General features: G+C 54.1%; 2 protein-coding genes across 3 annotated transcripts in view; one reads left to right on the forward strand and one right to left on the reverse strand.

The window, feature by feature from the left end:
- Positions 1-5438, reverse strand: part of ALAS1 (5'-aminolevulinate synthase 1) — a 34708-nt gene extending 29270 nt beyond the window's left edge. The window contains exon 1 of the mRNA XM_058679074.1: positions 4911-5438. The gene's annotated coding sequence lies outside the window, so the exon portion shown is untranslated. The remainder of the gene's footprint in view (positions 1-4910) is intronic.
- Positions 5439-5623: 185 nt separating this feature from the next.
- Positions 5624-14425, forward strand: part of POC1A (POC1 centriolar protein A) — a 63147-nt gene continuing 54345 nt past the window's right edge. Inside the window, exons 1-6 of one of the 2 annotated variants that reach the window (XM_058679078.1) lie at positions 5624-5969; positions 6827-6911; positions 9302-9473; positions 9835-10014; positions 11196-11303; positions 12199-12314. In XM_058679078.1, the coding sequence (XP_058535061.1) occupies positions 5952-5969; positions 6827-6911; positions 9302-9473; positions 9835-10014; positions 11196-11303; positions 12199-12314 (679 nt within the window). In that variant the 5' untranslated portion in view covers positions 5624-5951. The remainder of the gene's footprint in view (positions 5970-6826; positions 6912-9301; positions 9474-9834; positions 10015-11195; positions 11304-12198; positions 12315-14425) is intronic. The other variant, XM_004581519.2, reaches the window with a different exon arrangement.

Genomic DNA, 14425 nt, shown 5'->3' on the forward strand with positions numbered 1-14425 from the left:
GGGATTAGAACCATTGCACATATGGGATCCCTGTGAGTGCAAGGTGAGGACTTTAACCGCTAGGCTACTGTGCCAGGCCCCATAAGGTGGTCTTAATCAGATGGCCAAGCAAGACCAGACCACAGGGGCAGCAAGGCCAGAGCTGGTGGGCAAGGGGAGCCACTGATGCGTATAGAGTGAGGGAGCCCAGGACCAGCGAGGCTCACAGGTGCAAACACCCTCCGCTCAATCTCTCCACTCCTTTTTCCTCCTCCAGTTCGGTTCCCTTCTATCTGGAACTAGGTTTGGCCCTGCCCTTCCAGCTCCTGTGGCCCAATGCTGTGGCCCAGGAGCAAGGGATGACTCATTACACGGAAGTCTCCGTCACCTGGGTGAGCCTTTCTGCTCCTTGTAGCTGGGCTTAGAGGGTACAGCCATGAAGGATCAGGGGACCGGAGCCCTGCCCTCCCCTCCAGGACTGCCTGTCACAGTGCAGGAAACCAGGAGGCTCGTCTACCTCCCATTTCCTTTCTAGTGGCCAACATGCTTTCTCTTCCTATCCCCAGATGTCTCTGCCCTGCCAACAGAGGGACAGCGTGGTACTGGGCTGGGACCCCAGAGTGAATACTACTGAGCCCCATTTGCTTGGAGGCCTGGATTTCCTTGCTTCCCTGGGGCAGGTACATGCCTAGAGTTCCCAGAACAGGTACAGAGCTCAGGGCACACACACACTGGAGGAACTGAATGGCCTCCTGACCACCCAACACAGGCTCTTGGAGTTAGACTAGCATCTCCACTATCCCGACACACACACACACTTAAGCTAGGCAGCTGGCATAGGGGAAAGAGCTGTCATAGCTACCACTGACAGGACACCATGCCCCCATCCCTACCCCATGTCCTCACCAGGAGACCAAGCACCAAGGCCACAGAGCCAGTCCAGCCTAGGACTGGACAAGCCAATACAGCAGCCACTGGACGCATGTAGCCACTTACACGTAAATGTAATGAAATGTAGATTCTACCCTACACTTGCTGTGACCACAGTGACCACAGCAGACGGTGCCAACAAACTGTTTCTACCATAGCAAAAATGCTCTGTAAACGTTGGGCCAGAGCCATAGTTCTCAGCCCCAGTAGCCGACTACACTTGGCTGTGAAGTGTCTTAGAGCCCTGCCGCTAAGCCTTCACTTGCAGAAGTTCCAAATGGCACCCGGGGCAGAGGATGGCTGCTCTGAAGCTCTGTGTGCTGTATTACCAGGGTGGGAGGGTGCTCAGCCTGGAGCTGAGGCCTTGTGTGATGGGTGCTCTCTGGCCCTTCATGTCTGCTCTGACCTCATACTTCAAGGAAACTTGTCCTAGGGTCCTGGGGGCCACTGCAACCCCTATTTCCCAGGCACTGCGTGGTAGCTCCCAGCTCCCATTACACCAGTACTGCCTGGCAGGTGGAAAGACAGGCCTGTGCTAGACACTTAGCCAGAGGGAGTCCCCAGTGTCCCCACCAGCATGGGCCTTTCACCAGAGTGTCCACTGTTGTCCAGCAGAGGGGAAGGGCTGGCTGAGGCTGTATGTTCATATCACTGTGGAGCGCTCCTCAACCTGGATGTAATCTGCCCTTAGAAGAGGCTGACATGTGGGTATGCCACGCCCACTGTGGGTACCAGCAAGACCAAGAATTGCTGGAAGACTCCCTGGAGAGGGAGTCACTCCCACCCTAGAGGGGAGCCTGGTGCTATAGGCCCCTGAGATCTCTTCTGATGTCTCCCAGCCCCAGGAGGGGCCACTGGGCTACTTTGAGATCAATCCTCATTAGGGGTAGAACAATCTGGTCTTCCCCTCATCCTACCATTTTTGCCCCATGCCTAAGACACTCCGAGTTCTTGAATTCAGTCCTGAGCCAGACCTTGGCCCAGGCTGCTCCCTGTATCCAAGTTGCTATTCCTTCTCTCTCCTGTCTATGTCTGGGCCCCATTCATGCTTCAAGGTTCACATGTCCTTGCTCCCTTATGAACAGCTTTCCCTAATCGTCCTCACCCCACCCCCACCACTCCAGCAGAGAGCCAGCTCGGCCCATCACAGACCCAATCACCATGTACGATGTATGGCTATCCTGTAATTTTTCAGCAAATATTTATGGCACCACTACCCTGAGTCCCTGCTGGGGGCAGGAGTACAGTCCTGTCTGTTCCCAGGAGCTTCTCTTGGGGACAACAAAACAGCTCACATGTGTCCAATGGTAATAAGTCAGTGGAGGAAAATAAAACAGGGGGAGGGGTGGGTGACATTTTTAAGGGGGAGGGGGTCAGGGAAAGTACAGAGCAGATGACATAAGTACCCAGTCCTGTTGGAAGGAAGTGATACATCAAGTTACGTGGACACTGGCCTAACAGCCAGTGCAGCAGTCCTGAGATGGGAGTGTGGCTGGTAACAGCGAGGAGGCAAGGCCGGATGGGCAGAGAAAGCAAGCTGGGTGGAGTGGGCAGAGGAGAGAGGTGCTAAGCAGAAGGCTGGGCCAGAGGATGCAAGAAGTCACATGCTTTCTGAGTGACAGCTCAACTTCAGGCTCTGGCGTGAATTAAAAACTCACGGCACCTCCCCTCCCCCACTGTGGTAGGCATATTATTAGGACTGCTTTATGATTGAGAGCATGGAGGCTGGGAGAGGCGGGGTCCCTCCTGCTAGCTCACCCGGGCTTGGAGGTGGCAAGGGGCAGGGCTTACACACATCTAAAGACCTGCCTGACCCTGGAAAGTCCTGAGCTGTCCACTGGCAGGTACAAGGCTGGCTGACTGGTGAAATCCATGGGGATTTCCAGGGGCAGGCTGGTGGGTGTGACCCCTGTCTTTCCCTCCCCTTTCTTTGTCCCACCCTGGAATAGCTTTGGGCATGGGTGGGAAAGTGGTGGCAAGAGGAGGGGCTTGCAGGGGGACTTGCTTGTGGACTTTGTGCTGGGACAGGGACCTCCTGCCTTGGGGAAGTTTGGAACCAAGTTTCTCTCTAGCTTCCTGATTACAGTTCTTCCAACACTGAACTTTACAGGCAGAGCTGGAAACCAACTGAATGAAAATGGCACAGGGCAGGGGGCCTGCCCAGGCAGGCAGGGAGGGCACGGATCATGGCTCGGCTGCCTGGGCTAGCAGCAAGTTCTGGGTCATCTGGGCCGTGGTGGCAGAGTTGACATAAAAAATATATATATTTATTTATTTTTATTGGAAAGGCAGCAGATATATAGAGAGGAGATAGAAAGATCTTACATCTGCTGGTTCACTCCCTAAGTGGTCACAATGGCAAGAGTGAGTTGATCCGAAGCCAGGAACCAGGACCTTGTTCTGGGTCTCCCACACGGGTGCAGGGTCCCAAGGCTTTGGGCTGTCCTCAACTGCTTTCCCAGGCCACAAGCATGGACCTGGATGAGAAGTAGCCGGGACATGATAGGAACCCTTATGGGAACCCAGCAAGGATTTAGTCACTAAGGTATTGGTGATGGGCTGAGAGTTGACATCTGTGATGAAAAAACAAAAACAAAAAAACAAGTAAGGAGAAGGGCATCTTCTGTGTGGCAAACAGGGACAGAAGCAAGCCAGTGGGGTCTGGGCAGATTTGGGAGCATGAGCAAAACCTCCCTTTCCCTGTCACAAACTTGACTTGTGAAAAGCATATTATACAGGGCCCGGTGCAGTGGCCTAGCGGCTAAAGTCCTCACCTTGAACACGTTGGGATCCCATATGGGCGCTGGTTCTAATTCCAGCAGCTCCACTTCCCATCCAGCTCCCTGCTTGTGGCCTGGGAAAGCAGTTGAGGACAGCCCAAAGCCTTGGGACCCTGCACCCACGTGAGAGACCTAGAGAAATTTCTTGGCTCCCAGTTTCGGTGAAACCTGGACCCAGGAACTCCATCCAGGTCTCTCTCCTAGATGGTGACAGGCACCTAAGCACTCTCTTGAGAAATCCTCTGCTGCTTTTCCAAGCTCATTAGCAGGGAGCTGGATTGGAAGTGGAACAGTCAGGACTCGAACCAGAGCCCACATGGGAAACCAGCAACGTAGGTGGTAGCTTAACATACTACACCACAGTAAGGGCCCATCATCTATTCAATACTGACTCTCACCTCCAATGTCTGCCTGGCAGTCAAGAAATAACGGAGTAAAATGTGAAAAGTGGAAAGTCTTGAAAACTGTCCTTGGAACTGTTAGTTATTTTAAAAAGATGATAGAGTTCTAGTTCATACGATATTACGATATTATTACGCGCAGCTAATTCCCACAAGCTGGTTCTTTACCGTGAGCTGAAACACACCAGACGCAACGAGGTATCTTTTGGAGGTTTTATTCCAACGGAGCAGGAATGGATAGAGGGGAACGGGAGAGCAAAGAAAAGCAAGAGAGAAGAGAGAGAGAGAAGAGAGGGGTAAGAACGGGATAAGAGGGGGAGGGATAAGAGCCGGGAAAAGAGAGGTAAGAGAGCGGGCCGCACCTGGGGGAGCCTTTTTGTCGGCCAGGTGTAGGGGGTGGGGATTGGGAGGGATTGAGGGCAGGCCCCCAGGGGATTGGTGCCTGCAGGTGAATGCCTGGGGATGATTGGCAAGTGGGCGGGGTTGGGGAGGGGGCTGGAAGATTGGGAGGTGGGATTCAGGTGGAAAGCCAGGTTACATCCGATTGGTGGATAGCTAGGCCGGCGCGAACTTCATGAGCTGTGAGGAAGAAGGAATGGCGACGGGTATTGGAATAACTCCTTACAGGAACACTATTCAAACTTCAGCCTGAACAATTTGTTTCAAGATTTTTGGTGTCTAAATTAGCCCAACCGTTTCTTTCTTTCTTTCTTTTTTTTTTTAATTTTCTGTTTTTGGCCCAACCGTTTCTAACACAAAGGAACCAACTCTATACTAAATCCCAGAGGAGAAGGGATTAAACATATCCCCTTTCCTGTACCTGGTCTTGGGGCGTTCCAGGTCGGAGTGCCAGTTCCTTTCTTCTGACTGGTTTCTGGACTTATGGAACTTACTGTGGCTTTCAGACCAAGGGACACAGAGTCTCACGTTTCGGGAGGCCACAACTTCAGAGCGTGGCCAGACCCTAATTAGGGCTGGAGTCCTGACAAGTTGGAGATGACAAAGAAAGTTCCTGAATCTTGCAAAACATCCGGTTCGAACCAGCTGCACGAGTGAGGCAGAAGGGAAGAACCAGGGACAGCCTAGGGAGGGCCCCAAATGGCCTCGCTTTCACAAGCATAATTTCTTGCAGTGTCTCGGCGTGAAGGCAGCCCAAAGCGCCGGACACACACAGCTAACTCCGTTGTCGCGATTTTTAGTGACTCGCATTCTTTCAAATTGATCTGAGTCTGAAGTGCGTTCGGAGTAGCGAACCCTTTAGTGTTCCACAGGAGTGAGTCACTGGCTCTCAAGCGGGTCTCCTGCAAAATCCCGGCAGTGAATCAGGTGTTTTAAAGCAACACAGACACAGGAACACAGTCGTCGCCCGCTTCCGGGATTCTTGGGCCCGCGCTGGGAACAGCCAACGCCGCCCGCCCTCCCGAGGCATCTCGGGAAATGTGTTTCCACCTCCCTCCATACCAGAGTGTGTGTGGGGCGGCTTGGAACTACACTTCCCAGAAGGCTGCGCTCTCCCACACGTCACCGGGTGACGGGCCGGTAGGGAGAACCCCTCATCCTGGGCTTTTTTAATTTCTCAAGAGGAACGGGTGGCGGCGGAGAGAGGTCTTCGTGGCAGCGTCTGGAAGTGCCCTGGTCTGGTCTAGCTGGGCGCGGAGCCGGGGCTCCGGTATTACAGCTCTAGCTCCGGCAGAGGGTCAAACTACCAAGGGGCTTCCCCTTTAACTGCGGTGGGCGGGGCGCAGCGTCGCGCCCCGCGTTGCTATTGGCGGCGGTTAGGGGCGCGGAAACTGAACCCGCTGCAACGGCCTCGGCTTCTGGCTGCGGCTTCTCGGGCGGCGGGGGCGCTGCCGGCCGTGCCATGGCCGCGCCCAGCCTGGTAAGTCCTTGCCAGCTGCCGCCCGGCCCTTAGTCTCCACTCTCGGCCGATGGACACCTAGTCGGACGAAGGGACGGCTGCGAGAGAGGCTCCGGGTTCCAGGACCAGCTTGCGCAGCCTCAGTTTACCATCTTTGCAGGCGTCGCTGGAGGGAGGGGTGCCTTGTGAGAGGCTTCTGGGGTGAACAGAATCCCAGAGCCAGGGTTTGCATCTGGGTGAGGCCCGCCTCCTGTGTGATGCGGGACCGGTCCCGGTGCTGAGGCGCGAGTGGGTTGGCTGGCTGGTCTTGTTGAAGGCACGTCGTGTCTCATTGGGTAGGCACACTTGCAATATGGCCTTGGCCGGGCTATACCCCTCCAGAGCCCACCCAGTCTTTGAATGGGCTGGGTAGTAGCCCGGGGTCTCTTAGGAGTCTGAAGACTCAGTAGAGGGCCCAGGCTAGGATCCAGGCTTTTTACTTTTTCTCATCCAGTTGCTATTAACCCAGCAACCGGATCACCCAAGTAGGTGTTAGGGATCCAAGAATTTGGGCCACCATCTGCTGCCTTCCAAGGCCCATTAGCAGGAGCTGGATTGGGAAGCAGATTAGCCAGGACTTGAACCTGTGATCGGCAATAGGATGCCAGCATTGCAAGCGAGGATTTAACCTGGCCTGACACAACACCGGCTCCTGTTTGATATAGTTTTAGTACTTTGGACATTTATTTGAAATTGTGCATGTTTTGCTAGGGTTTCCTTTCTGCAGGATCACACCTTGAGCAGTTTTAGCCCCTCATCTCTGCTGCAGGAGGGATCTCTGCCTTGGGGTATCCCCTTACTCATCCAGACTTCTCACACTGTCCCTGGCTCTCCCCCAGGAGGACCCCTCGCTGGAGAGGCATTTTAAGGGCCACCGAGATGCAGTTACCTGTGTCGACTTCAACCTCAGTACAAAGCAGCTGGGTAAGAGGAGGCATCCTGTCCCAGACAGGAGCGTGGTTCTGAGCTCCTACCTCGGAAATCTGGTGTTGGGGGATTAGTGGGCAGAGCACAACAGATACGCAGCTGCTGCGATACACTTGCCTCCTGCTTCCTCCTGCCAGCCCTCTGGGTCCTACCAGAGTGTGAGGCTCCTGGTAGGTTGGGGTCCTGTTTGGTCCCCAAGCCTTGGAGGGTGAGAGGGTGAGCTTGGGCTTTTCTCTGTATATCATAGCCATCTCTTGGGAACAGGGACCGTTTCCCTTGAGTCTTTTTTTTTTTTTTTTTTTTAAGATTTAAAAAAATTATTTGAGGGCTCAGCATGGTGGCCTAGCGGCTAAAGGTGAGGATACCATATGGGCGCTAGTTCTAATCCCGGCAGCCCTGCTTCCCATCCAGCTCCCTGCTTGTGGCCTGGGAAAGCAGTGGAGGACAGCCCAAAGCTTTGGAATCCTGCACCCATGTGGGAGACCTAGAGAAAATTCCTGGTTCCTGGCTTCAGATTGGCACAGCGCCAGCCATTTGGGTCACCTGGGGAGTGAATCATCAGATGGAAGATCTTCCTCTCTGTCTCTCCTCCTCTCTGTATATCTGACTTTGCAAAAAAAAAAAAAAAAAAAAAAGGGCTAATCCCGGCAGCTCCACTTCCTCTCTATCTCTCCTCCTCTCAGTATATCTGACTTTGTAATAAAAATAAAATAAATCTTTAAAAAAAAAAAGGTTTACCACAAATAAAATGTCACATTAAAAAAATTATTTTGAAAGGCAGAGTTGGGGAAAGGGAGAAAGAGAGCAAGCTATGTGTCTGTTGGTTTTCTTCCCAAATACCTCTAATAGCCCGGACTGGGCCAGGCTGCAACCAGGAGCCCAGGGCTCCATCAAGGTCTCCCACATCGGGCCCGGCGGCGTGGCCTAGCGGCTAAAGTCCTTGCCTTGAATGCCCCGGGATCCCATATGGGCGCCGGTTCTAATCCCGGCAGCTCCACTTCCCATCCAGCTCCCTGCTTGTGGCCTGGGAAAGCAGTTGAGGACAGCCCAATGCTTTGGGACCCTGCACCCATGTGGGAGACCTGGAAGAGGTTCCTGGTTCCCGGCTTCGGATCGGCGCGCATCTGCCCGTTGCGGCTCACTTGGGGAGTGAATCATAGGACGGAAGATCTTCCTCTCTGTCTCTCCTTCTCTCTGTATATCTGACTTTGTAATAAAAATAAATCTTTAAAAAAAAAAAAAAAAAAAAAAGGTCTCCCACATGGCGGCAGAACCTTAGGCATTCAAACTACTGAGCCATTTTCCACTGCCTCCCAGGATGTAGTAGCAGGAAGCTAGATTGGAAGCAGAGGAACTGGAACTCAAAACTGGCACTTGCATATGGGATGCAGATATCCCAAATGATGGCTTAACCTGCTGTGCCTAAATGCCCATCCCTTCCTTGGTCCTGATGGGTCCTGTTGCCTCTTGCTATTAAGTTGAGCCAGACCTTCCCTCACTGCCTCAGTGCTACCTCTCTTGTTTGATCACATGGGAGCTCTCTTTTAATTTTTTTTTCTTAAGATTTATTTATTGTTATTGGAAAGGCAGATATACAGAGAGGAGGAGAGACAGAGGAAGATCTGTCTGTTGATTCACTCCCCACGCAGCTGTAACAACTGGAACTGAGCTGATCGGGAGCCAGAAGCCTCTTCTGGGTCTCCCACGTGGGTGCAGGGTCACAAGGCTTTGGGCCGTCCTTGATTGTTTTCCCAGGCCATAAGCAGGGAGCTGGAAGGGAAGTTGAGCAGCTGGGATACAAACTGGCGTCCACATGGGATCCCGGTGCATACAAGGCAAGGACTTTAGCCACTAAGCTACCATGCTGGGTCCCCATGTGTGTCTTTGACACAGCAGCTTTCCTGTTCCCATAGTTGAAGCTCACCCATTCATCCTGTTGTGAAGGTTCCCTGCCACAGGCTGCATAGGTACAAATTAAGGGAATGAAAGTCACTTTGGTTTGTTTTGGGGACCTCCTCGTGGCCTTCTTCATGCTAAAAGGCTCATTGAGTAGCCTGGCTCTATAGCACTGGGAGGACGCAGTCTCTAGTACCCTTAACCATGTATCTGTGAGGCCACCTAAGCCCGTGTGGGGCCGAAGTTTCTTAGAGATCTGGATTGCAGCCAAGGCCTGGCATGTGAAAGGACCTCTTCCGTCTGTGTCCTGTGTGGGCCTGCTACTGGGAGAACCGTGGCCACAGGCTTACCAGCTCCCTGTGGCAGCCGCCTGTCTATGGGTGCTGGGCAAGGTGGAGCTGGGCCCGTAGCTGCCCTTGTAGCTCCAGTTTCCTGGTGGAGGCTTGAGCCCTGCCAAAGCCAAAGGTCAAAGCATCTCCTGCTTTCCTCAGCCAGTGGCTCCATGGACTCATGCCTCATGGTCTGGCACATGAAGCCCCAGTCACGGGCCTACCGCTTCTCCGGCCACAAGGATGCTGTCACCTGCGTCAACTTCTCTCCCTCGGGACACCTGCTTGCTTCAGGCTCCCGTGACAAGACCGTTCGAATCTGGGTACCCAATGTGTGAGTAGTTGCAGCCTTCGAGGGTTTCATCAGAGGCCCTCTGTCCTGGCTTTGGACTGGTCACAGTGGGACATCTACCCTGCCACCAGGGCCTGGAGCTTCAGCGGGGTCTCTCTGCAGGGTCAGGAGAGAGTCCCTTGAGCGGCCCCCGCTCGTCTTGGAGGCGTGTTGCCTGATACTGCTTGAATCTGGGTGGGCTGGGGAGCAGTGCCCTGATCCTGCTGCAGAAGCTTGGCGTCTCCCTTGGGTGCCTGCTCTGGGCTGACTTTGGGAGGGTTCCTGAGGGTAAGGAGAGCTTCGCTGGACAGTGGGGCTATTTGTTCCCAGAGGGGTTTTGTGACTGGATCGCCCGTCTTCACAGCAAAGGGGATTCGACTGTGTTCCGTGCGCACACGGCCACAGTGAGGAGTGTCCACTTCTGCAGTGACGGCCAGTCTCTTGTGACGGCCTCTGACGACAAGACTGTCAAGGTGTGGTCAACTCATCGCCAGAGGTTCCTGTTCTCCCTGAGCCAGCACATCAACTGGGTCCGCTGTGCCAGGTGAGCCTGGTACTGTTCTGAGACCGCTGGGGGGACCTGGGAGTTGGGGACTCTGGGGAACCCCTTCAGCTTTGCTCTTCCTGAGTCTTGTGTTCCTCATCTGTGAACATGGAGCTAGTTGTAGTTCCTGCCTCTCAAGTTACTGAGACACTGCACTGTGCTGAGATGTGACAACAGGCAGGCTCCTGCTGGGCAGATGATCCCCTGACCTCTGCACTGATGTAGCATGAGAGGGGTCAACAGGGCCACTTCTTCCAGTGTGCATTCTCTCTTGGGCCTCATGGTAGCCAGGTGAGCTCAGCCCTGCCGTCTGACCACCAGGGTGGGGCAGTAGTGGAGCAGGGGTGGGCTTGAACCTGAGGCCCCAGCACCAAGGCCTGCCTGCTGGCCCTTGGGCTGCTTTTCCCAGAGGTTTATTTGGCTCCCAAGCAACCAGTTGTGGTGACTTGGCTTTGAGGGGCATGTTCTGGCAACTGGCCCTCGGCTTGGTGGGGGTGTTGAGGTCATATGGGTGGGGCAGGTGACCAGGTCCTTGCTGACACAGTTGGGTCTATCTCTGGCTTGTTTGGTTCCTTTCAGAGGAGCCTTCTTGTGTAGCCTGCCTTGTGCAACAGAGGAGGGCTTTGGGTGTGATCAGAAACCACCAGGACATCTTGAATGTCAGCTCAGAATCCCTGGGACCCCTGCAAGTTACATTTTCTCTAGGATACCTCCATTTCTTTGCTATGGAAGGTCTCATATCTAGGTGCTGAGGTGGGTGGGGGCAGGAGGGAGGGACCCAGGCTTGTACACTGGCAGGGTCACATCCAGCCTGGGCCTTGGTTGGTGGGTCCTGGGGACCTCTGTGCCTTTTTGGCAGCAGATGGTGTTTGGCTGCTTCGGATGACCTGGGAGCAGGATAATAATATTCATGGGGCTTCTGGCCACTGCTGTTGTAAGCATTCCTCCATGGACTGGGGCTTTCTGGAGCTGGTGTCACTCTGTGCGGTAGACGTTCATCGTGTGTGTCTCACAAAGTGGGAAGGTGCTTGACTGGATAAGCTCGGAATCAGAACAGGGCACTCAGCCCCCAGCAGTTTCTGGGTCCTGTCACAGATAGGTCAGGGTGGCTGTGGAAGATGGCATATGGTGCCCAGAATGTCTGTTAACCAGCCATGTGGCTTCTGCCCTGTCTGGCTCAGGTTCTCCCCCGATGGGCGACTCATCGTGTCTGCCAGTGATGACAAGACTGTCAAGCTGTGGGACAAAAGCAGCCGGGAATGTGTCCACTCGTACTGTGAGCATGGCAGGTGAGTCCCAGAATCAGCCTTCTGCTGGGGTTTTACGCAACACAGACTGGGGCCCAGAGAGGCCCAGCAACCTTTGGCGTCAGCGCTGTACTGTCCAGCAGCCTTGACTCTGCAACTGTCCATTGTGTGGCTGGGCACCCTTCTCTGTGGGGATGGGAAGTTCAGACTATACCATTCAACAGGCAGTAGGGAAGGCTTAACCCGGTGTCACGTCCGTCTTTTGGCCTCCGTCTTCCTCCTTCACTTTTTAGTTCTCAGTGTTGTGCTATGTGTCTGTGAGCCATTGAGCTTGGTCCCCCAGTTGCACTTGGATGCTGCTTAGTCTGTTACCTATGGTGGTGGCTTTATGAATGAGGGCCTCAACCAGTGAGGAGGAGCCTGCCTTGGAGGAGGAGCTCAGACTGCTCCAAGTCTTCCAGTGGACCCTGGCTTCTGCCCTCTTTAGAAGCCACAGTGAAGGGCTTCCCCTGAGTGCATGGCTCATACTAGCCAAGTATCAAGTTTGGGGCTCCTTGAGCCAGATGGGCTGTCAGCCCTGTCCCCTGCTGAACTATCCTGCCTGAGCCTGAGCTGGTCAACTGCCCTGTAATCAGTCCTGGTGAGGATGCCAGCTTTAGTGCAGCGTGGCTTGCTGAGGCTCTGAAGACAGCTTCTCTACTTGGGCTTAAAAATTGCTGATGACCCTTTGTTCTTGCTGGGCCACCTTGGTACTACTGGCCATGGCTCTCAGGCTGTACTTCTTGTTTCCTCTTGGCCACCAGCTAAAGAAGCAGGGTGGGGAGAAGGCTTTCTGGGTTGAGGGAGCAGTGTGATCAGCCGCACAGGGATGGGAAGCTGTAGGCACTTTGGGAGACTGGGCAGACCTCCCCCATGCTCAGTGGCCCTATCTTTCCAGCTTTGTCACCTACGTGGACTTCCATCCCAGTGGTACCTGCATTGCTGCGGCCGGCATGGACAACACAGTGAAGGTGTGGGATGTACGGACCCACCGGCTGTTACAGCACTATCAGTGTGAGTGTGCGACAGCCCCTGGACACACAAGTGGCCATGGTGGGACTGTGCCAGTGGCAAGTGTTCGATTGCCATGTTGCCTTATATGGCCCTGAGGGTGTCCTCGGGTGAGGAGAAGTCCTAGGTCTGTGGGATCTTGGGACTGGGCATGGCTGTCCTGGCTTAGCACCTCAGCCAGGAGAGAGCATGGTATCTGGCTTCACTAAGCCCTTTGGTGCTGATCTGTGAGGTGACACAGTCACATACTTGGGAGGACCCTGTGGGAAATCCTCAGTGAATCTTTGGTCAGGGCTGCCCTTGAAGGCCATTGCCTAGGGCTTGTCCATGTCGCTTGCCTCTCTGTGATGGTAACCTTGTCTTCCAGGGCCCAGCTGATGTGCTTTGACTAGGGTGAAGGGGGCAGGTCTACCAATCAAAATCAGTGTGATCGGAACCCTGGCTACTCTGACCCCATGGTGTCTTGTCAGGCCATGTGGAGGGTTGACTTAGTCAGGGACAGGCTCCTTACTGTGCATCTTGACCTAATGCTAGCCCTTACAAGGCAGGGAATTGGGCATTTGACATGAGCAAAGGAGACTCCAGTGACGCAGGGGTGAGGTGGCTGTGATGTGGTCAGAATATGAAGATGTTGGGTGTGACACAGGCCTTGAGAGCAAGGTGACTGGGCAAAATTGTGAGAGCCCTTAGTTCTGGGTACAGGACTCTGGAGGGACTGGGAATTGTACAGAAGCCAAGATTGTAGGTCAGAGATAAAGGTAGGAGGTGAGCTGAGCTGGAGGTATCTGAACTGCACTTGTGCATTTAGAGCTACATTTGATGTGCTTGGGCTTACTTCCATAATCCAAGTGGAGAATGACACAGCTGGGGCCAGGTTGTGGGGTTTGGGGCTTGGAGCTGCTCCTGACACCCCCTACCAGCTCTTGCTAGCTGGCTCTCAGCTGTTTGAGGATGGCATTTTTCTTGGGGTGCCCAAGGTGAGTGGACCTTCCAAGGAGAGGGAGAAGCTCCAGGTCTAGAGAAACACAAGGTCAGGGAGGGGTTTCTGCAATCAGCTCTGGGGTTCCTGGGGTGTGATGCTGGGACAGTGAGAGGGCCCTTGTCATAGAAGGTGTTAGTAGCTAATGAGTTGGTGTCTGTGAAGAACTGTAGGGGTGCTGGCAGAGAATGGGGTCTAGACACGGTGGTGGTGGTGGTGCTGTCTGCATGTTGGTGTCTGCATCTTGAGTCTGGTTTGTTCTGAACTTCCAGTACCATACACTACCACCAGATGGCAGGAGCTGGTCATAATAGCTGGTTCTTTCCTGCACAGGGAACCCTGAGGTGTGTCACTGATGCTCTTTCAGACAAAGGCTTCGAGAATGGAGCTGTAGCTAGCTTTTCCATCTGCTTAGAGGCTGCACTTCTGTCTTTCCTTCTTGCTCAGAGGCCTTTGTTTTGCTCTGGCCCAGGCCTGAGTTAAGGGCTGGGGGACTGGGGAAGGTAGGCAGGTACAGAGCAGAGACGGCTTGGTTAGAGAGAGGAGGGTAGGGGAGGTTGATGATGTGGTCAGGAGGAAGGCTCTGTGTCTTTTTGGTGATTGGGATGGTAACTGGGCCTTCCTCGTGGGGAGTATGATTCTGAGGTGGAGAATCTCTGAGAGGAGGTGGGAGGTGTGGTTTATGCCACATCCATTTTGACACAGGAATGAGATGATCTCCATGTGACTCTGGGAGGACCTGGACCATTTCTCATCAGCCAGGAGCCTCGCCCTGGGGCTCACAGCTGACAGCTCACAGCCTCTTGAGAGGCTCTGAATACCATCTATGGTTCAGTCCCAGAGCAGTGGCCTGACTGGCAGCCCTGGGGCTGGGCCCAACAGGCTGGACACTTCTGAAATTAGTGGTTTCAGTCTGCATGGGTAGGGGCTGCTGTGCCTGCTGTCAGCTCGAATAGGGAGGCATCAGCTCCAGATCTCGGGCTGTGGAGCCTGAGAGGAGGCGGATGCTCGCCCTTTTGGGATGGGAACCAGCAGAACCTGGGACCTGGAAGGTGAGAGGGGCTGAGGATGCATCGTTGGCTCCTGTCACTGAGGAGCTACAAAGGGACCCAATGCCAGAGGAAGGGTTGTGAGC

Source organism: Ochotona princeps, chromosome 21 (genome assembly GCF_030435755.1).
Source record: "Ochotona princeps isolate mOchPri1 chromosome 21, mOchPri1.hap1, whole genome shotgun sequence".
Classification (NCBI taxonomy): Eukaryota; Metazoa; Chordata; class Mammalia; order Lagomorpha; family Ochotonidae; genus Ochotona; species Ochotona princeps.